The sequence below is a fragment of the Microchirus variegatus genome (genome assembly GCF_963457635.1).
Source record: "Microchirus variegatus genome assembly, chromosome: 8".
In the NCBI taxonomy this organism is placed as follows: Eukaryota; Metazoa; Chordata; class Actinopteri; order Pleuronectiformes; family Soleidae; genus Microchirus; species Microchirus variegatus.
The window spans coordinates 11,673,081-11,696,161 of NC_139809.1; the positions used below are offsets into that span (position 1 = coordinate 11,673,081).

At 42.5% G+C, this 23,081-nt stretch overlaps 1 protein-coding gene across 1 annotated transcript; it reads left to right on the forward strand.

The window, feature by feature from the left end:
* Positions 1-467: 467 nt before the first annotated feature.
* Positions 468-19,063, forward strand: pard6a (par-6 family cell polarity regulator alpha; the record flags this gene model as incomplete). The annotated part of the gene is made up of 6 exons (XM_083893764.1): positions 468-605; positions 3,456-3,678; positions 17,146-17,435; positions 17,589-17,714; positions 18,060-18,262; positions 18,748-19,063. 6 exons carry the CDS (start codon positions 468-470, stop codon positions 19,061-19,063), a joined length of 1,296 nt encoding a protein of 431 aa, XP_083749890.1.
* Positions 19,064-23,081: the final 4,018 nt, after the last annotated feature.

Below are 23,081 nucleotides of genomic sequence, written 5' to 3' on the forward strand. Positions count from 1 at the left end.
GGAGGAGGAGGAGGAGGAGCAGGAGGAGGAAGGGTTTCGTAGTCGGACTCCTCACTCGCTGCACTTCCCACACCGGATTTACAGGACGACACCTGTCGCGAGCGCTATGTGTGTTGTCATTTTAGCGTCCGTGTCGTGACACGGGAGAGCACGAGACTGACACGAGTCGACGTAACACCGACCGACACCACCTGCTTCATGGTCCCTGTCATATTTTAATATCACCCGAGGAGGACAGCGAGAGGAGGCAGCAGCAGCAGCAGCAGCAGCAGCAGCAACCATAATTCCGGTGGATGGTTTTAGTGTTTTTTTAGTGGCTCAGCAGAGCAGCCAGCCGGGGCAGCGGGATGTCGAGTCAGCACCATCAGCAGCAGCAGCAGCAGGACAACAGCAGCAGGAGCAGCAGCATCAACAGCAGCAGCAGCGTCATCCTCATCAGCAGCAGAACATCCAGCCGGGAGAGCAGGATGTCGAGGCAGCAGCAGCAGCAACAACAGCAGCAACAACAACAGCAGCAGCAGCAGCATCATTATCCTCAGCAGCAGCAGCAGCAACAGCGGACGCCGCTGAAACTCTACGACACTGTGGTGGAGGTCAAGAGCAAAGTGAGTGAAATCATGGGGGCACGTTTTGACCCTTGTTTGTTTGGTGACAGGAAACACAGACGCGGTGTCTCCTCTTTCTCCACACTCTCTCCCTCACGTCGTCGACATTTCACGTATTTTCACGGAACGTATTCGGCGTTTACCGAGGAGCGGTTGTGGACAGACTGACGGCCGGCCTGCCTGCCTGCCTGCCTGCCTGCCTGCCTGCCTGCCTGCCTGCCTGCCGCGGTGAGGAAGGAGCAGGGCTGCCGGAGCCGAGGAGCCGCCGCTCTGTTCCGCAGTCTCTCCGCCTCACAACATCCACACTCTGCTGCTTTCAATCCCCCCCTTTTTCTTCTCCCCTCCTTTCACTCTCGCTATTGTCTGTCCACTTTCATCCAATTAGTCGTCCCGTCAGACATTTGTGTCCCTGTGCTGCAGTGTAGTGTTACCTCACTATTGTGTCAGTAGCTGTAGTGTAGTGGTGTGCAGACATGCTACTGTGTGAGCTGCGTTTGTAGCTGTCACAACTTGGCATGTTTCTTTCCAATATCTTCACACGGTGACTAATATCATTTCTACGGAGCCCCGGACATGACATGGTCAAAACAAATGTTGCCACAAAATACTATTTTGAGGCTACGAAATACTATTTTGAGGCCACAAAGTACTATTTCGAGGCTACGAAATACTATTTTGTGGCCATGAAATACTATTTTGTGGCCATGAAATACTATTTTGAGGCTGCGAGATATTATTTTGTGCGCACAATGTACTTGTTTTGTGGCCGAAACTACTACTAAGAGCTAATATTACAATTCGAAACAAGACAATTAGCAACTAGCAAAACACGTTTCCATGCACACTACAACATGTACCTCATGGCGGGTTTGTAAGTGACTTAACGTCCTTGTAACAGAATGTAGAGCAGTTACTGACATGTTAAAGCAGTACTATGCTAATTTAACAGCTCTGGGGACACTGTGTTTGTAGCAGCTTTGATTCCGAGTAGGCGATTGTCCGTAAACGTGGACCCGATATACGTTAAAAACAACTTTTATTTTATCAAATTGAAACATAACATTATGACGGTCAACAAAGAAATTGTTTGCTCATGAGCCGCAAGTTACAAATTACACCGTAAGAACACAAAATAAACAAACGTTGTTTTGGCTCCTACAGTAATGGTTAATTGGTGGCTATCTGTTAGCGGAAAAACAGCCTTGCAAGTTTTGGCTTCTCGACCCGGAGTCCTCAGAATCAGGAGGGTCTTGCAATGTCTCGTGTCTTGCAGAAACATCATTTCACTACACACGCAAGCTAGCCAGGTACCGACTATAAGGTCAAGGCAGCGATGGCGTTATTTTAGACGTTCATCCCAAACTCAGAAGCATGCAAAATGAACGTCGACCTGCATGGACATGACTACACGGCTTATGTTTGCCGGCTCCATTGAAAACAAATGCACATGGCCAGGAAAGGGGAAGAGAGGGAGGGTGAGTCTATACTACAGTGAGGATTAAGCACGGATGGATGGATGTTTACAGGGGTGTGTGGTCTTCTTCTGCTGTAGCCATTCTCCTCTGACCTCCGACCTCTTTCACCCAGACAACCGTGGCTTCTCTTTTGAACCATCGGGGGTACACCCTGGACAGGTCGCCAGGTCGCCTGTCTGTCACAGAGCCAACATGTAGAGACGAAGAACCATTCACTCACACACTCGCACACAGTTTGGAGTGCCCACTTAACCTCTGCATGTTTTTGGACACGTGGGAGGAAACCCAAGAACCTGGAGAAAACCCACACAGGGAGAGGACATGCAAACTTCACACAGAAAGGCCTTGACTGGGACTTGAAACCAGCCATGTGCGCCACTGTGTGGCCCCCCTCTTCTGAACCATTGCAGTTGGTTGTGTGTGAAAGTCTCAGTAGATCAACAGTTTCTAAAATGCTATTAATGCTAAAAGACCTACAACCGTACCACATTCATCTGTGTGCTCCTGTCACCATTGATCACCATCTGTGCGCCTGTTTGTACCAGTTGCTGCGTTTGCAACACTTCTTAAGACATATTTAAGCTTTGCTTATGGCCTTTTCGGCTCCCATTTTTCTATTCTCCACCCTGAAACTTAGATTTTACTGTTTCAACTTTGTAAATCTTCTGTTTCCTGGTCAGGCTTTGATTTATGGCGGTTCCAGTCAAGCATTCATTATGAAAACACTATTGCATAAAGAACGCAGGTAGTTGAGGCAATAGTCCTGCTAATCCAATTATATAATTACATAACACAAGCCTTCACCTGTAATAAACCATTTAATTGAACTATTTCTAGTGGTTTAATTACAAGATTTAATCGTCTCCGCACCTTAAATAATATGTTTCCTGTCATTATTATACATTCAGACCTAGTCAAAAACAAAATGTAAGCAAGTCACATGATGACATTGAATAATGACGGATGTTTTTACCCGCCGAGGACAGTGAAAGCCTTTGGGATTGGATGATCCACTGGGTAACTGATCCAGTAGGATTCTCTAAAAGTAGAGGTTGACCAATCTGTTAAATTGTTCGATCTTTTTGTTTTTACTTTTATAAAGTTGAATTAATTGAATATGCATAGTTATCTCTTTGGTTATTTCTTCATCAATATAAAGTTGCAATACTCAGAATTATGCAAAGGTAGTGGAAAAATGTGTCATGTATAAATTGTTATAGAACTCAGTGTGTCGGAAATAACAAGGGCTGAGAAATGTAGGCAGACTATGGTGCATAATGTCGATTTTCTGACATATAATGTGATTGATATAATAGGAAAAGTAGGCTTTCCTATGTGCTAATTGCATTGTTTTGTTTGTGTTTTACATCTTCAGTTTGAGGCCGAGTACCGTCGCATTGCTCTGAAGAGGAACGGTCCAGGAGGTTTCCAGGACTTCTACCACCTCCTCCAGACCATTCATCACATCCCTGGGGTCGACGTGATCCTGGGATACGCCGACGTTCACGGGGACCTCCTCCCGATCAACAACGACGACAACTTCCACAAGGCTGTCTCCTTGGCCAACCCGCTGCTCCGTATCATCATAACTAAGAGAGGTATGAGGAGGAGCTGGGGGACACGTTGAGTTTCAAATGGTGGTGTGCAAGAGTGTGTGACAGAGCTGGGAGCTGCTCACAGCTGCAGGGAAGGTCTTTGTTCTTCACATCAAACAGTTTTTTTTCCACACACCACCTGATGATTTAACTGCTTGCCTGTTGTTTTGGTCTCTGACACACTTTTCATGTACTGTAAGTTCTCTCCTGGGTAAATGGTTTCCTTCATTAGACGTGGCAGCGTTTGTTTGTGAGGGCTGCAAATGGGGAGAACTTTATATTGAGGTTGGCAGAAGAGTTTCACACAAAAGTCACCTTGCAGTTTTGCATTTAGGCTGAATCCCAATACCACCCCTTAGCCCTCCCCCTTCCCCCTACCCCTTGTTTTTGCGCGTTCATGTGAGGGGTAGTGCTGTCTCATTTCTCATAAGGGTTAAGGGGTAGGGCCAAGCCGTAGGGCTACGTAGCCCTCGAAACGAAGCTTCCTCAGGACCACACTTGAAACAGAGGGCTTCGAGGAATTTCGCAGCTTCCGCCGCGTCACCTGTCAGCGAAGTTTGAAAGCTGGCCGTTAAAGACTCGCACAATGTATTTTCAGTATTTTAATCACGACAGTCATGTGTAATGATTGTATTGTGGTCTTCTTAAATTGTCAACGGTGTTTCTGAATCACTCGTCAAGTTTGTTTTGAATTACTAGCTAGTCGTAGCCGATGCTATCCCGGCGTTCCTTTCGTAAGTGGTTAGCTAGCTGCTATCGCTATTTTTTTTTTAACATTAACAAATTGTGCCGGAGTGCACAGTTACGTCTTCAGGACAGAACAGGAGATTCTGTCCCCGCTCTACTCCGCTCTGTCTGCGAGCAGCTTTCTCCCTCTGCACCGTGTGTGTGTGTGTGGCTATGGTAATGCAGCGGGTCTGCAGTCGCTGTAACTGTGTGTGTGAACACTCCTCACAGCGTCGCCGCCGATGTCTTTGTTAGCAGCTGACAGTCGTAAAAACAGAAAAATAGCCCAGGCAACAGACATTACTTGTGAGGACGGCATTTTTGGATTGTTACATCAACAAGCATCGCATCGGCTTGTTGATGTAGCAGTCTGCGAGCGTCAAGTCCGGACGACGTGATGACGTAATGGAGGTGTGTCTCATTTCTTAGGGGAACGTTCGTACCCCTCGCTCCCTCAACTCTGTTTTGAGGGCCAAGGGGAACTCTGACAAAGGGGTAGGGGGAAGGGGGAGGGCTAAGGGGTGGTATTGGGATTCAGCCTTAGTCAAGAGCTTTTGACCATAATAGGGCTCGACTTGAAAGAATTCTGAAAAATGATGTGACACAATTTAAACGTCCGTTTGGTACGTTTGGTACGTTCCACTTACTGCACTGCTGTTTGTCCCAGTGTGCCCTCTCTTTCCACGTTTCTGGATCTTGCATAATTCATGATGTAATGATGCTTATCTGCTACTTAGCAGACCACAATGGTTGTTCAGAATCAGCGACAGCTTCTGGTTAATCAGATTATCTCAGTGGTCTGGGATAGAGAGGCAGCGGAAGAGAGCTCGGTAAAATCGAGATATGGGGTGGGGGGGGAGAGAGCAAGAGGAAACTTGCTCTAAATGGTGTTTAGAAACATACACACACACACATATACACTGCATGGCATAATTCATCATTACATCTCCACTCTTTTTGTGGCCCATTAAAAAGATCGTCTCACCCAAAAACTGTGATTTTCATTGTGATCCATTTGTCTTTTCAACGATTGCGTGTTTGTGTAGATCCATCTAACTATGACTGCTTCAAAGCCTCATTAGTCTCTGTGCCTCCATGTCAAGTCAAACACAAGACATTGACCAACCTCATTTATTTCATTCCTTCGTGTGACCTTTACTGAGGGTTGTTGTGTGTGTGTGTGTCTGTGTCTGTGTCTGTGTCTGTGTGTTCTTGTATTTTTGGCTTTGTTAGGGACCAACAATCGTATGAACTATATGAAGTGAGGATATTTTGGCTGGTACTCACTTCTTTAAAGGGCTTTTTTGGGGGTTAAGACCTGGTTTTATGGTTAGAATTGGGTTGAGATTGGGGTCAAAGGTTGGGGTAAGGGTCAAGGTAATACATTATGTCTATGAGGGTTAGGGTTAACATGTGTGCGTGTGTGTACATTTTACTTTTTTACCTCTTGAGGACCTTTTCTGACATAAACACTGACCTTCTCAGGACCAGTAGTCCTCATGGAGACCAAACCCTGGTCCTAATGAGGTAGAACCTCATTTCTGAGCAACTGGTTAAATTTAGGGCTGAGATTTGGGTTTAGGCATTAGCTGGTTATGGTTAAGGGTAGGGACACAATATCTTTTAAGCTGTCCAAATGAATGGAAATCAGTGCAGTGTTCTTAGTGCTAACCTGTGTGTGTGTGTGTGTGTGTGTGTGTGTGTGTGTGTGTGTGTGTGTGTGTGTGTGTGTGTGTGTGTGTGTGTGTGTGTGTGTGTGTGTGTGTGTGTGTGTGTGTGTGTGTGGGTGATAGCATCCCATCTGGTGTGAGACATTAACCACTGAGTGGGATTATTTTACTCTGTAAGTGTGCATTAATCATATCAGCTACCCTCATTGCCTGCATTCTGCTGTGTGTGTACGTGTGTAGTAGGCTGTGAGGAATCTTTTTGATTCAAGCATAATCTTTGTGAGGGTATTTTTGGCCTTGTGAGGACTTTAAAGGATATTTTGGAGGCCAATACTCGCCATATGCTGTTTTCTTATGAAAAAGGAAACACAGATGTACCTGAATCTGTTTGATAACGTCATGTGCGGTGAAATGCTGATTCACAGGATGATGTCGCCGGTTAAGTATTTTTCATCAGTGTCTTCGTGCAGAAAGTACAGACTTACTATGATCTTGATGACACTCTACACAAGAGCTTGTGATGTGTGTGTGTGTGTGCGTGGTCAAGTGGGGGGTGATTGAGAGACCTAGGGAGAGCAATTGAATGGAAGACTGAGAAGGGAGGACTGGGATTATAGCAGGAAGATAAAAAGAGGAGAAATGCAGTGGGGAGGGGTTTATCTTCTTCCTACCAGAGAGTGCCACGGAAATTACTCTCCCAGAAATAACAGCATCCCTCACACATACACAAAATACACACGCATAAAATACTGCTGTTGTGCTTGCATGTATGTGTGTGAATTCATTTAGGAATGCATTTATTTAAGTTTTAGCTGTGAGTGCCAAAGCGCTCCTCCTGTCCTCTAACGGAAATGTCTAAGTTATGGATGAATAGCTGACGATGGACAGCTGAAAATATCAACAATGATGATGATGGGAGGAGAAATCAAATATTTATGCACAAGCGGTGAGATGCAAGGATGAAGAGGAGCGAAGACAATCAGAGAGAGAGGTTTTCTGTCCGCAGCTCATTTTCTCTGCCCTCTGTCTTGAATTCCTGGCCTGCCATCACAGTAATTATTCTAATGAGCTGGAATTAGTCAAACTGGAATGGACTCGTAGGACTTGTGACATAAGGAAGAGGGTTAATGTTGCCTGTGGTACTTTGGCACTGCTGGAACAGAATACTCAGGGAGAAAAAGAATGAGCTGTGGTAGAGCAGTGGTTCTCAAACTTTTTTATACATAGTACATCACATACCCTGGTATACACAGTAGAACAGTATTTCTGATTTTCCTCCAAGTACCACCATAGGAAGCTATGATGATGGTACACTGATGGTACACGTGTCACAGTTTGGGAAAGTTAGTAGTGGTTTCCATCCATTAATCCATTTTCTTAATTATGCTTTGAGAGTTTCTGCTAACATTGAGTGAGAGGTAAGTTAGCGTTAGGATAATGCACTTAATGCATGTTAACGCATGACGCGTTTCCATGACAACTGACCCGAAAAAAGACATGCATGACGTCATGTTTACGTGACACCGGAGTCCAGGCAACATGTACGAGTTAGCAGAATTGGCTCATTTAGCGCAGATAGCGCGCCTACAGTCGAACTGGAGCGGTCTGTTTATTTAACAGCGTACCTGTGTACTGCGTATGTGTGCCTCTGTTTTTAAAGTTTGGAGTTACTTTAGGGACTCATTTTAACAATCCAGAGTCACGTAAACATGACGTCAAATGCGTCTTTCGGGTCAGTCGTCATGGAAATGCATCATGAGTTAACTTGCGTTAACGTTGACACCGTTAACTTGCTAACGCACCCAGCACTAGTTTTTATTCAGCTAGCAGATGTGTTTAGCGTTCTGTCAGTCAAAAACATTCAAAACACTTTATTACTGCTGTGCGGATATGAGTCGATTATTTATTTATACGCACGGACAATTAGACACAAGGCCTCTTGTTTTTATAAGCCTGCAGGACAGACGCCAGTCAATGCAGCATGATGCTAACAGCTAGCGACTCACCGATTCCCACGAATTTCACCTTCTCATGGCACATATACAAGTCCATAATCAGGTCACACCAATATTAATTAGCTCTATAGAGATGGAAGATGTTAAATTTGATCAGTTTCCGGCCTGCAGCAGCGTTACCTGTTAGTTTGCGTTTGATCTGACTGTAGCATTTGTTGTATGTGGGTTAGCTGTGACACTGATTAGCACACAATTTGGAACTGCTGAACTACGGGAATCTCACCAATGGCGTTTTATTTTTTTCACGTGGATCTGCTTTTACTGCACAAAACAGATCACATTTCCAACAATTGATCAAAATTGACTGGTGTTACTGAGCCTGCGCCCAGGGCCTCATTATTTACAATGGTCTAGTTTAAGATTATTGGTTTTCACATTAAGATGGTCACAAATATAGCATGAAAGCTAGTCTGCGATGCAAAAATAGGAAGCCTAATTTTATAGTTAATGCAATCGCCTTATTTTTTTGGTCAGGAAAACTGACATGATATATTTATGATATATTGTCCCACTGAGGGTTAATATCACACCCTCACGGCATGAGCTGAGTATGTGTTTCATCTTGTATGCCCTCCCTCTCTCTCTCCTCTCTACACAAGCTTGTGGACCTGCACTCAAACCAGCCATATGGCAGCCCCTTGGGCTCCAGATGGTGGGCACTACAGTGAGGTCACTGTTACACACACACACACACACACACAGTTAATGGGAGACTTGTGATGCATTTGGGACAGATAATGGACACACACACGTGCAGATAATAACTTGCGATATCCACATGAGATCACTCACATAATAAGCACTCACAATTTTTGGTGATGTAGTTCAGGATCTTGCAGAAATAACCTGCCATGCGGTAACACCTGGCAGTTTCCTCACAGCATGAAGGTCACCAGATCTAATTGTTTGCTTGTTCTCCCCTGTGTTGGTATTTCTTTGGGTACTACACTCTTAGAAAAAAGGGTTCCAAATGGGTCCTTCTACAAAAGCTGAGGTTTTCCCTGGAACTATTTGCTTCTTAAAAACCCTTTCCCAAAGAAAGGGTTTTTCAAGGGTTCTTGGTAACACTAATGGTTCCAGTAAGACCCATTTTGATCTAGAGAACCCTTTAAAACCCCTTTCCTGAATAAAGGGTTTTAAAAGGGTTCCCTCCAAAAGGGTTCCAGGTGGAACCTTTATAAAAAGGTTTTACCTGGAGCCAAAAAGGGTTCTCCTATTAGGACAAACCGAAGAACCTCATGTGGTTCTACTTAGCACTTTTATTTCTAAGAGTGTACTCAGGGATAGGACTCGAAGGTAAATATCCCTTGAAGGTTTTTCCACAACAATAGTTGCCAACCACCAGCAGATGTTGGGGATAAATCTTCAGTTGTGTACCTGATCATTGTGAGGTTTTTTGACCAGGAAACCTTCCACAACAGGTTTGTCCAACCTAGCGTGTATGTTCCTAAAATGTTGGCAGTTTTCCTCGCTTTCCAATGATTATCTGGACTTTAGGTCAAGAGTCATTGTCACTGTTGCCCACAAACCTTTTTGTTGCTTTGTGAATGTGTCATTGTCGTAATACCGCAAGATAATCCGTTCAAACATTGACTTGGACTCAAGGGTGAACTGATCAGATTTTGGTTGTCGAAGGTCAGGTCTGAAAGAAAAACTGAGTCGACCTCTGTCAAACTGTTTGGTTAGTTGAAAATGCTACAAATTGTTTGGTAGATTCTCCTTGTCTGATTCTTGCTGTACCCATTCCAAAATGTGACCATCAATAATATTTTCTCACTCTGAAGGTTCGAGGACTTGTCCCCACACAGGCAGAATTCCACATATACACACACACACGTACCAGCATACAGTAAAAAAAAAAAACTGAACACCAAGAGACTCAAAAACATGACCTAGAAAGAAAGTGACGTCCCAAAAATTGTAAGAGAGCGTACACAGGAGAGAAATCGAATCCGAAAGGGTGAGGCAGAGGAAAAGTCGCACTCTAAAGAACTCGCACAGCTTGTGCATAAAGAACTACGACACAGAGGGAAGGAAGCCCACAGACTAAATACACAAGATGAGGGGAGACAATGAGACACAGGTGAAACAAACCAGGGGCAGAGCAGACACAGGGCAGGAAGACAGACTGTGGAAAGAAAAACACATCAGATATCCTCTAACATTTGGGTTCACAGTGGACTGAATTAACCAGAAAATATTAAAAGTAGTAGTTGGACTAAAAGCTGGTAAAGAGCAGTTTACAGCTCTTAACAGATGACGTTTTTTGGGTCCAAACAAAACAAACATCAGGTTTCTTTGTTTTAAAAGGAGCAACAAGAACCAGACACTGTTTCTCATGTAAGAAGCTAATTCATGAAAGAGAAACACTCCAACTGATATATTGATGATCAAAATTGGCATGCAAAGTATTACTTAAATCTTGCAGTCCCAGTTGTATGATGTCTGTATGTACATGGAATTATAACTTTGCACAGATCTGTTTTATTAAAGGTCTATTAAAGGACAGGGTTGGTCCAGTGTTTTGGGAAAACAGTCTAGTGTGTGTGTGTGTGTTTGCATGTTTAAAGGGGGCTTTAGCAGTGTCTGTGCCCTCAGGCTTTAGACTGGCTCTTTCCGTTGAGGTCCTGCCCTGTCAGGAAACACACACACACACACGTTTGCGTAGCATTTATAGTGAGGACACTCATAGAGATAATGCATTTCCTAGCGCCTTACTCTAACCATCACAACTAAACATCTCACACAAACACTTATCCTAACTCTAACCTAAACCCAATTCTATCCCTAACCCTAAAACCAAGTCTCGCTCCCCAAATATCCCGGTTAAGAGGCGACAGAACACGAGGATCAGCCAAAATGTCGTCTCTCTCTGAAAATGTGCTCTCTCTTCCTGGTTTTTTTTTGGTCCTCACAAAGATACCCACACAAGAAAACATCTTCACATGCACCCGCATGGACACACAGTGAGGGAAATGACTGGTGTGACACAGAGAAAGAATGTTGTTTGAGGAGTGCAGTGGTTCAGGTATTTGTCTCCAGCAGAGATTCTAGCTTCACCTCCCTCACGTTGTTTGCTCTTTTGTTCAACAACTAAATTAAACAAAAGCCCAGTAAGACAATTGGTGAGTGTGTAATAATACAACTTTATTTATAGAGCACCTCTTTCCAAGCAGAGTTACAAGGTGCTTTATAAAACAAATGATGCAGGGTGTTTCAATGATTTAAGTAGCGAAAAAGCAAATGTAGCCAAAAAACAGGAAAGTAAAGAATGTAACATTAAAAACAAATAAATAAAAAAGATATTGAGAAAAAGATCCACAGCAGAAGGGCAAATCCACCTTTAGTGACAACCCTGTACAATAAATGTCATAATCATTTAATCTGCCGAGTATTTCCTTGAATAGTTGTTTGTTCTACAAATTATGTTGATCAATGTTTCCCAAACTCCTAAATGACGACGTCCTCGAACGTCTCGCTTTGTCTACAAACCAAAGAAACTCAGTCCAGTGTTCAAGAAAACCAGAAAACATATTTACATACGTAGCCCCTTTTAATTTAGCAACTTAGCCAAAAATCAACACTTCTCTAAAAAACATACCAGTGTAGCCGGACGTCATCATTAAACAGTGAAGTGTGATGAAAACATGTTGTTTCCCACCTCAGGGTTATGGAATGTTGTCATTCCAGTGCTGAAAGAATGTAGCTGTGCCTTAGACATTGTTGACATACTGTAGCCATGAGACGCCATTTATGTGCGTCGGCCAATATGAATCATCCATCCATCCATCCATAACCAAAGCTAGTACGAGTAGCTTTAATGCTTAACCGTGGCTAATTTCATAGCTACAGGTGCTATTGTCGCTAAAACGATGGCAACTTGGTGTCAAATGTTATTTGGTCAAAATGAGCTCATGGGCTGACTAGTGGTGCCCAAAAGTCAGTTTAATCAAGCGAAGGCCATAGTCCGACTAAGACTGGCAATCAGAGAACTTGCAGAGTCCGTGTAGATATGCGGAGAAAATCTATTTATTGGCCTTGTACGTCTGACTCACCCTACATAGGTGGCGCTGTATCGCTCTACAAGCTAGTGCTTATTGAATCAGTGTCTTATTGACCTTTTAAGTCACAGAAAAGTGAACGGCGAGATGGAAAGTAAGATGGATCTGTGGTTCTGTACTTCTGTCTGTCATCGGTTGCAGTGTTGTCCGATGAGAGACGCCGCCACCGCCACGCCCCTGCAAGGTTTTTAATTGGGATTACAGGAAGCTGTTGTACTTATTTTACATAATTGTCACCTTTAACAGCCCAAATACTAAACTCTGGGGCAGTGCTCATGTTTCTTTATTTCTGTAGGTTGTTCTTCAGATCACTGACTGTGAAATTGGAGGCGTCCTTCTTAGTCTAACACGGCTCTCCGATGCCCACGAGGATACAAATTACAAAAGCAATTCAAATTCTGCTGATTTTTATTCAACGTGAAGTCAGTGTCTATTGCAGAATGAGCTAACACAACAACTAATGACACAGCCGCTGCATTAAGAAGTGGAATATATGTGTGTTACTATATTGAACAAACGCTGTTTAGTCGGTTTCATTTAAAGGATAAGTGGAACTGATTTCCAGGAAGCAGCAAACCTGCTCCTTCGGTGCTGTTCATGAGCTGAAACTGAGCACACACTGCAACAACTGTGGCCACACCCTGATCGCCTGGCACACGCAAGAGTTTATTCAAATAGTAGCGACGAGGCAGGTGATCTACAAGTGACAGCGTGGTGTGTTCATAGCAACACGGAAAAACAATAAAACTGTCTGTCTGTACTGCTGCGGTTTTTCAGTCTGACAAAGACTTTATTGATTCTGACAGCACTAATGTTAAGCTGTTGTTAGTGATTTTCTAATTAGTGGTTTGGACGAAAAAGGTATCTGTAGTTTCACCTTTAAAGCTTGTATGGGTCTTTCCTGGGCCTAAGGTTGGACCCTTTTGTTTGTTGAGACTATTATTATTATTATAATTTTTGATTTAATTAAGGTTTGATTGACCTTGGAATTTCCTGCTTGTGGAGATGAGGCTCGGCCATACGGTGGTGCAGTTGCTAGCATTGTTTGAAGAAGGTCACCAGTTCAGATCCTGGTAGTCCAAAAACATGCAGAGGTTAATTGGACACCATTAATCCCAGAGAGTGGTCCTGTTGCACATTTATGTGAGCTATGGAGGTCTAATTACATACATTAACTAGTTGCTGTAAATGAGCTGATAGAAATCTCTCCTCACTGAAGCTCTCTTCAGCCGCGCTGTTTCAGACTGAAATCTCACCTCCAGAGGACAGAACTGTGTTGTGATTGGCCAATACCTCACGTAATTAGCACATCAGCTCTCAGAAGCGCAGCTCCCCCCTCTGGAAAGGTGGATGCACTGCTACTCAAAACAATCAAAACATTGTTTTAACAATGTTTAAAAATAGCTTTGTCACGACCCCCCGCCGCAGTCCCTTTTTTACGACTTTGACCCGGAGTCTGACCGTCGCTCGTGAAACACCTCCACAACGGACGTTATTCTTCTTCTGCGGTTCAATGTACGCAACTGGATGTGCCCGGACTAGTGCCCAGAGCAGGAGGGGATCCGCTGTTCAGGAGAAAAGCTGTTTACGTAACCAGAATGGGGTTTTTCATAGATCTCGCTGAGGCCGAGATTACAATACAACACAGCGTTCTCAGCAATGGCTGAACTGTTTGTTTAGAACCTTCAGGGCTTCTTAATGGAGGCAGATACACACTAAAAAACAGAATTAATTGGTACTTCCATATTATGGGAGCTTTAATCGACTGTAAACGTGAATGTGAGAGTGAATGATCGTTGTCCTGCGTTGGAATGACCTGTCCACCGTCACCTGGGATCAGTAAAACTCATGTGGAGGATAAAGCAGTTGCTACCAATTTTAAACCTTTTCTTAACACCAATCTTTGCGATGTCATGTCTTGTTTTATTGCTTGTATTGCTTTATTATTTGCCCGTGTGTTGAACCCTTTCAAATCTCAGCTTGTAGGCTGGAGTGCAGGAACATAAGCTTGGTGTGCTTGTGTTAAGGCCACATTATACTTCTCTGACTGCGTATGCGTTATCCGTCTGCGTCACCACGGAGACGCCTCGAGCATTTATACTTCTGCGTCGTGGTGACGGACACTCGCTGCAATTTCCCGCCCGATCAGTAGGGGTCGCTGCGCAAGGTTGTTGTGCTTCTGGCTGCAGTGAGCAATGGCGTCCGAGAAAGAAAGAGAGAGAAAGACTGTTGTTGTTGAAACAGTGGCCGTTTCTCACTTTTCTGTGTGACGGAACGCAGTTTTAAGATAATTTGAGGCGTGAAATTGGCCATTTAGAGTCTAAACATGTGCTGTGTGTGTATAGATATGACGTATTTATAGTTCGGCAGCGGCGTTATCGGCGGGGATCAGCTCCACCTCTGTCAGGACGCCCGGAGCGCACTGAGAGCCGGCACAGAGCAGCTTCGCTCGGCCTGTCCTGAGGACCAATCGCAGCTCTTGCCGTCTCCGTTGTCCCTTGACGGAGTGACGGACACTTAAAAAATATTTTGTGCAGACTGAGACAACGCAGAGGATCTTCGACAGTCTCTGCGTCGACGCAGAGTCTCTACGTAGCCTACGCAGAGCACTTTACGCAGAAGTATAAATTGGGCTTTAGTGTTGTGTATATAAAGTTTGGAGAGGAAGAAAAAAAAAACACACACACACACACACACACATGCATGTACTGACTTTCGCAAACAGCAACACAAAGTAAGGTGTTGTTCCTCGGCGAGCCTTCGGGAGTGTGCGTGGAAGTCTTCCAGAACGCATTCCCTCAAAGCTGTAATACAATCCAGCTGATAATGGAGACAGGCAACTCTGTTGTTACAGCCAGACTGAAATAGAAACTGGACATGCTTAAAACAGAACGGGTGTGTCAGCTGTATTCTGCGAGCAAAAAAAAAGAAAGTCCACCGTCGTTTGTTCCTGCCCTCGGATAAAACTCGACAGGGAGTGTCAGTGACAGGCGCACCAGGAGGCCCATGTCTTTATAGAAATAAATACTCCGTTAAGGCGGTGATTCCATCATAAATAAAGTGAACCAGCTCCGTTTTACAGAGGAAACAAACATCAGTCTCCTGCAGGGCTGCACATATATTATTATTACATTTCCAAATGAGATTACGTATCCTGTAAAACCTCTATAGAGAAAGTAACAGAGGAATATTTCTCATAGTAAAGTTGACTGCAGCTCTGGGGTCTCTTGTGTTCAAACTTCATAGAACAATTGCCTTTTAACCCTCTGAGACACAAATATTGTGCTTTATATGAAAAGGGTAGCAAGGAAATCGGCACATGATGGATCACATCTGTCATCATCATCACGTTGTTTGGAATCTGGAGTGGGAATCGTTTCAATCCCACTACTATCATCAACACAGCTTAAAGTTATTCATATGGTTCCCTGCTGGTCATAATCCACAGTGTGTCCATGTTATGTGTGTGTGTGTGTATAATCTTCTGCCACCGAAGAACGACCACAGGATTACAGACGTGAGATTAAATCGATCACAGCTTAATCTGCCTCACTGTCTCAGCCCAGTGACCAGATATTAATCTCTGTGCGTCCGTCACCAACTTGTTTACATTTTAGACTAGTTTAGATTAGTTCTTATGCTGGTGCAATCTTAAAAAAAAAGATCACATTTAAAAAGTAATGATACTAAATATTGCACACATACTCATAGCCTGACAGGCTTCTTTAAAGGGACAGTTGTGGTCCTGGTTATTGTTTTGATAAATATTATGAAAAAATCCCATGTATTGTAATCATTCTAGGCTGGCAACTGATGATTATTTAATAATTGAATCATCTATTGATTATTTGCTCTATTAATCAATCCGTGTTGGTCCTTAAAATGTCAGAAAATGTAGTCTGTTGGTTCTCAAACCTCAAATTTATCATGTACTCAAATTCACATTGAATTTGATAGATTATCAAAATGGTTCACATTCAGATTAGCAGTCAATTAATAATCGGTTAATTGTAACAACCATGAATCATTCCTCTCTGTTTGAACACTAGAGGAGGATTTTATTTCATCATCATCATCATCATCATCATCATCATCATATTAAATCATTCCTCAGCATTGCTTACCCCACCTTTAAGTTGAAGAAGTGGAACCATCTTTCTTTTTCCTCTTTGTCGAAGTCTCGCTGTGGCCCCGTGATCCTAAATGAATGAATAAAGTCCTGCTAAGCTAGAGAGAGAGATAATAAACAGAAGAAAGGGAGTTCAGAGATGGTTACGCGAATAATGAAATAACAGTGAAATACAAAATATTTATACGTTCTCGTTCCACATATGAAATCTACCTCGGAGAATAATATTTTGATCTGAATTGTTTGAAAAGACAGAAAAAGATATTCACATGTGCTGTTTCACTTGATTAGATTATGAAGACAAACCTGCACTGGTGCTCTCTTTCTCTATGTGAATGATGATCTTATCGTTTATCAGTCTGCTGCTCCTCCACGTGATAGATAGATAGATAGATAGATAGATAGATAGATAGATAGATAGATAGATAGATAGATAGATAGATAGATAGATAGATAGATAGATAGATAGATAGATAGATAGATAGATAGATAGATAGATGCTCTTTAGCTACCTAGCTTAGCTCGGTAGATGCTAGTTAGCATAGATAGATAGATAGATGCTTGTTGGCTGCCTAGCTTAGATAGGTAGATGCTAGTTAGATAGATAGATAGATAGATAGATAGATAGATAGATAGATAGATAGATAGATAGATAGATAGATAGATAGATAGATAGATAGATAGATAGATAGATAGATAGATAGATAGATGCTAGTTAACATACATAGATAGATGGAACAAACGAACCATGGTTAAACACTGCTATAAAGCTGCTTTGTAAGATAGTCTTATACGTTTTGGACTGTGTTTTGATTCATTAGTCTTACACCACAGTAAGACTAATGGCCTGTTTTTCTGTCTTTTTGAAGAGGATGAACCTGTCGTGTTTGGAACCAACTCCCTCCAGAGACGTAAAAAGGGTCTGGGCTTAACTGGACTGCGCCCCACGGGCTCAGGCTCCACCCACTCGAAGAGCAAACCAGGCCTTATGATCGGATTCCCGCAGAACTTCCGACAGATCTCGTCCATCATCGACGTGGACATTTTGCCAGAGACGCACAGACGAGTGCGGCTTCACAAGCACGGTACCCACAAACCACTGGGCTTCTACATACGCGACGGGGTGAGCGTGCGTGTGACGCCGCAGGGCGTGGAGAAGGTAAGATCAGTCGGTTAAATCAAGAGGATAAATTTGACAGTTTCATGTGCACACATTTGTTTTGAAATAATAACGAGGTTGATGGTGAATGTAATTAAGAACAATGAAGTCGGTTTGATATGATGTTAAAACACTCGACACATGCTGCTGTAGGTTCCTGGCGTGTTCATATCTCGTCTGGTACGCGGTGGACTGGCAGAGAGCACAGGGCTGCTAGCTGTCAACGACGAGATTCTTGAGGTGAACGGCATCGATGTGGCGGGAAAATCTTTGGACCAGGTAAATATTTGTTCAATTCAAAATGTCCAAGGTCAAAATTCTACCTTGAGTCTGAAAATTGTCATTTCAGAAGAGATAGTTCCTGAAGTAATGTTAATTCTGGCCTTTTTGAGGACTTTAAGCAAGAGATGGATCTTTCTTTGAGCGTAAATTCAGAGCGTCAACTTCAGGAAATTCATGAAATAATGTGAAGTTGTGGAAAATTCAGTCGCACTGTTACAATAGTGGAGAAAAAAGCTAAATAAGTGCACCAGGAAGTATAAATTTCTCCTAAATATTATATTTTGCTAAGTTAAAGGAGAATTTATTTTCCTTTCAAAGCTGTGATCCTCTGTTTGGTTTCAGGTTACAGACATGATGGTGGCCAACAGTCACAACCTCATTGTGACTGTGAAACCAGCGAACCAGAGGAACAACGTGGTGCATCGTGGGAACAGTAAAACCTCAATGGGAAACTCCGGTTCTGTGGGCTCTGCCGGATCGACTGGCTCGGCTTTGTCGCATGACTCGCCAAGCCCCGCCTCTCAGAGCAACCCCATCACCGCAAGGTATGACTCGGGACTATTCACGCAATAAGAAATGATTGTTATAATTGCTAAAAGTAGTCGCTAAAGTAACGCAGTTTTTCGTGCCGTGGCACCGGAGTCCTGGTACCGTTTACCAGTTAGCTGCGTTAGCTCCTTAAGCGCCGTTAGCGCGCCTACAGTCTGGAGCTGGAGCAGTCTGTTTATTAAACGAAAAGAACAGCACTACAAATAACCAGCGTACCTGTGTGCTGCGTATGTGTGTTTAGTTAAGTTTAGCGTTACTTTAGAGATTCATTTTAACAATCGGGATTCACGTAAACATGACGTCGCGCTCGCCTTTTTCCGGTCAGTCGTCATGGAAACGCATCACGTGTTAACGTTAGCGTTAGCACTAGAAATCACACTTCCAATGCTTCCGGAAATGCAAACCAGCAAGTGCGATAAAGGCCCTAATGCATCGCCATGATTTTATTCAACCTTCACCTGTCGTGTGTTTGTTACCACAGCAACAGCATCGCAGAGGGCGACAGCGACGACGACGACGACGATGGCGACCTCATCTTAGAGAACGACCTCCTGGCGCCCTACGAGTCGCACCGGCTCAACAACAGCTACAACACAAACCTCAACAGAGACTCGACGAACAACCGGCCGCCGCACTCCACCGCGCCGAGGCCCCTCCCGCAGAGCATCTCGTTGCCCAACAGCGTCGGGGCGTCGCTGAATGACAGCTCCTCGTCGACGACGTCCAGACACAACGAGAACGCGGCCAGTAACAGTCGAGAGAGCATGAGAGAGGACGGCAACGTGATAACGCTGTAGCAGGAAGGACTTTTTACGGGATGTTACAACCGCAGCCGTGTGCTGTAACCGTGGCAACAGCAGGTAGCCGCACGCTCTCCCCCCCCCCGGTAGACGGACGTCAGACGGTTTGTTGTCGTTGGCGGTGACTGTTGATAGTTTACTTTTTAAGGTGGACTGAGTCGGACACACACACACACTGACAGCAGCACACACAGTTTCTCATCCACAGTCATAACAATAGTGACTTTTTATGTCTGCAAGTGTAAGCTGTTCACCTGTTAGCTTCTGTGAGCAAAAAAAAAAAGGCGTACATATACATAGAGAGAGAGATATATAAATATATATATATATGGGAAAGATTGAGAAATAATTATAAAAGCACCTGTAAAAGCCATAAATCGATTTTGAGGTTCATTTTCAAACGACAACCATTAAAAAAAAAAAAAGCGATAACCATAAATGTGAATTACTGTGAAATCAGAGCCAGGACAGCTGACCTGCCGAGTTCATCAGGAAACCCGTTTCCATTTCAGCGTAAACGTCGGCTCACATGGTTTTTGTTTTCTCCACGGTCAGCCGCGACGACGAGAGGTGTCGACGCAAGATGAAATGACAACAATAAGAGATGAATGTTTAAAGGATGAGCTCAGTGTGCAAAGCCCAGCACAGACGCTCGTAATGTTCACTTTCCAAAAATAGCTCGATAAATGGCGAAAACACTGAATTATAATCTGGAAAATGGTTACAAAAGGGATTAAATTATTAGGTTTTTAACGTTCTTTTTAAACTTCCTTGTGATTGTTTTGATTATTTTGTTTCTTTCTTTCATTAAAAAAAAACATGTTTGTTTTCAGAATATGACAATAACACAATGCAAACGCGTGGGTTTTAGTCCAAACTTGTACTTTTACATACATATGAACTTTTTTCTGAAACGTGTATAAAATCAAACAAAATGGATCATTGGTTCCACAACACACTACTGAATAAAGAGGGTGGTCAGCTCGACTGTACTGTCACACTCCATCAGATTGAGCTTATTTGACTGTCTGTTACAAATTATGGAAACGGTTAACTGTGAGTCATCTTTTATTTTATTTAGAAAAATATTTCCTTTTTCAGAGGAGAAGCTGCAAACGTGTGCGAGATCATTTGATGCGGGTGTTCACATCAAAACCCTCTCTTATGTAATGAATCAATTATTAATCAATTGATTCCTCTTCCAATAATTAGGTTGTTCTACCATTACCACAGTAGCCCAGATGGGACGACTCAAACTGGCTCTGTGAAGGGCTTTTTGTGTTTTATTCTACTTTTATTAAAGTTGGATGTCAACAGGGCTGCAACGATTTATCGTTTATTAATCGCTTAAGTTAATTGCAAGTTTGATTGTTGTTGTTTTAACATTTTCAGCTTCTTAAATGTGAGTATTTGCCCCAAAACATGAATAATTTTGGTTTTGTCGACACTTTCACAAGACATTTTTAGGTCTGGGGGTACTTTTTGTGGATGTATGTATGTATATGTGTATATATGTATATGTATATATATGTATATGTATATGTATATATATGTGTATATATATATATATATATGTGCATGTATGTGTATATATATATGTGTATGTACAGTATATGTATGCATATGTATGTATGTACATATATGTGAATGTATATATGTGTATGTATGTATTAAACATATATATATGTATATATACATATTAGATTAATCAATTAAACAACTATTAAAATAATCATTAGTTGCAGCCCTACTCTCAATCATTGAAGAGATTATAAGTCTTTTCGGTTGAGATTGGATCTTTAAATCAACAACAACGAGGGAAATATATTTTGTTTTAATCCCAACTGTATGACAAAATATGACAGTGTGGCAGAGTTTAAGTGGAGTTTCATCTGGCTCATAGATGAACCTCGGTATTTGTGTGTGTGTGTGTGTGTGTGTGTGTGTGTGTGTGTGTGTGTGTGTGTGTGTGTGTGTGTGTGTGTGTGTGTGTGTGTGTGTGTGTGTGTGTGTGTGTGTGTGTGTGTGTGTGTGTGTGTGTGTGTGTGTGTGTGTGTGTGTGTGTGTGTGTGTGTGTGTGTGTGTGTGTGTGTGTGTGTGTGTGTGTGTGTGTGTGAGAGGCCCCCGTGTTGCAGCTCTGGGGATATTGCGTTACAGTCACAAATGTTGAGCGGCCTCCGTCACACACTGGTCTCTTTCTTTACCTTCCTCCCTTTTGTCCCCCGATCAAATTACACCAAAATACTTTCAAACTGAATCAGCCTCACGGTTTGTGTGAATGCTAATGACACTGAGCTCGTGGTGAACGTCCCTCCGAGGTTAAATATGTTGACTGTTTTTTATATTTTCCTGGCTTTGTTTGTCCAAAGTTTGGGGCAGATGGTGGACAGAACAACACAAGAAAAGTGAGGTTCAGTTCACCCTTACATTGAGCATGATTTGTTTTCATTATTGTTTCATTACTTTAGTGTCTTAACCCTTTAACACCTTAGCCTCAAAATGTCCTTCTAACCATAAAAGGGCCAGAATAACTTTCAATATCTGGAAGTTATTTACAATTTACTGCATGTTAAAATAGGAAATACAGAAAGTTTTATTTAGAAAAACAGATTTTACATAATGTTCAAATTTGAACAGTATAAAACATATTTAAAATAATTTCTGTTTGAGTTTTTTGTGTGCAAAAACGGGCAAAAAAAATGTAAACTTATACACAGGCATTTTTCCAACTTTTTCCTCTCTGGTGACAAAGACGCTGATTTGCCGGTTTCCTGCAGTAATTACCGTAATAACCACATGTTGGGTTTTGACGTGCAATGTCTCAGCTTTCAGAAACCACTGGAATGTTTCCAATAGCACAAACTTGCATCATTCGCGGTGTTAAAGGTTGCATTGTATGATGGTGGCCCAGTGTAAAGAAATATGATTGAAAAATAGCACTTATATCACTTTTTATGTTTATACCGTTTAAGTTTTGATTTCACTGTTATTTTCTAAATTAGCTTTTTATTTTCTAAATTTGCTAATTTACTAACAATTGGTCCGTACAGTAATGGCACATACTGAAAATGAGGAAAAGAAATAGCCAATGCGCAAACGTTGTCTCCGAGTATCTTTTATTATTATTAATTTGTATTTAGGGGGGAAATATTGCAATATAATATCACATAAAGTGTTTTTTGCGCCCCTTATTCATGATGAGGATTGATTCCTCCTCCAATAAGCCGTGTTTGTACAGTAGCCCAGAATGGACAAATGAAGCAATGGCTCTATGAAGGGCTTTTTGTGTGTTTTAACTTCATCAAAGATGTCAACAGTTATGTACACACACACACTTAGAAAGAGAGAGTTTCATTCATGCTTATGTAAAATATACAAATATGTGAAATTATACAACAACAACAAAAAAAGCTAGATTTTCTTGACCATCGATAAGATTTTATGTCGGAGAAGATTTTCTAACGTGTAAAATATTGAGAGTATTTTCTTATTCTAGGAGACGGGGGAGTGGCTTCAACACTGTGCATGGACGTGTGTCCACATGCACAGTGTTTGGTTTCAGATGTCAAGATAAAAAGATGTCTTTTTTTTTTTTTTTTTACAGAGAACAGGGACTTAATTGTGTCTTCAGTGAATGCATGCTTACGTGTTCCATGTCGGCGATGGAAATCCTGGAGCAAAACTTACTTTTGGTGGAGCTTATTTGTGGATTTGCTTACGGAGAAACGAGTCCTCTGCTGGACTCCCAATCTCTTGGGAAACAGGCTTTGGCTTGGTGCAGGTGAACAGTCTGTATGGAAAGATTGGCTTTGGCTATTACGGTCTAAACTCATGTGCTGTTAATAGAAATGCTGTTGTTCAACGTCTTCAACTACAGTCTCACCTTTCACCTGTCTTTGCCCCGATAGCTGCTCTCGACACTCGAAGGCCCCAAATATTGGCTAATTCACAATTCAAATCACTAGATGAACGTGGATGGGTGTTGTTATTGTAGACATGTGCAGCATCTTGAGTC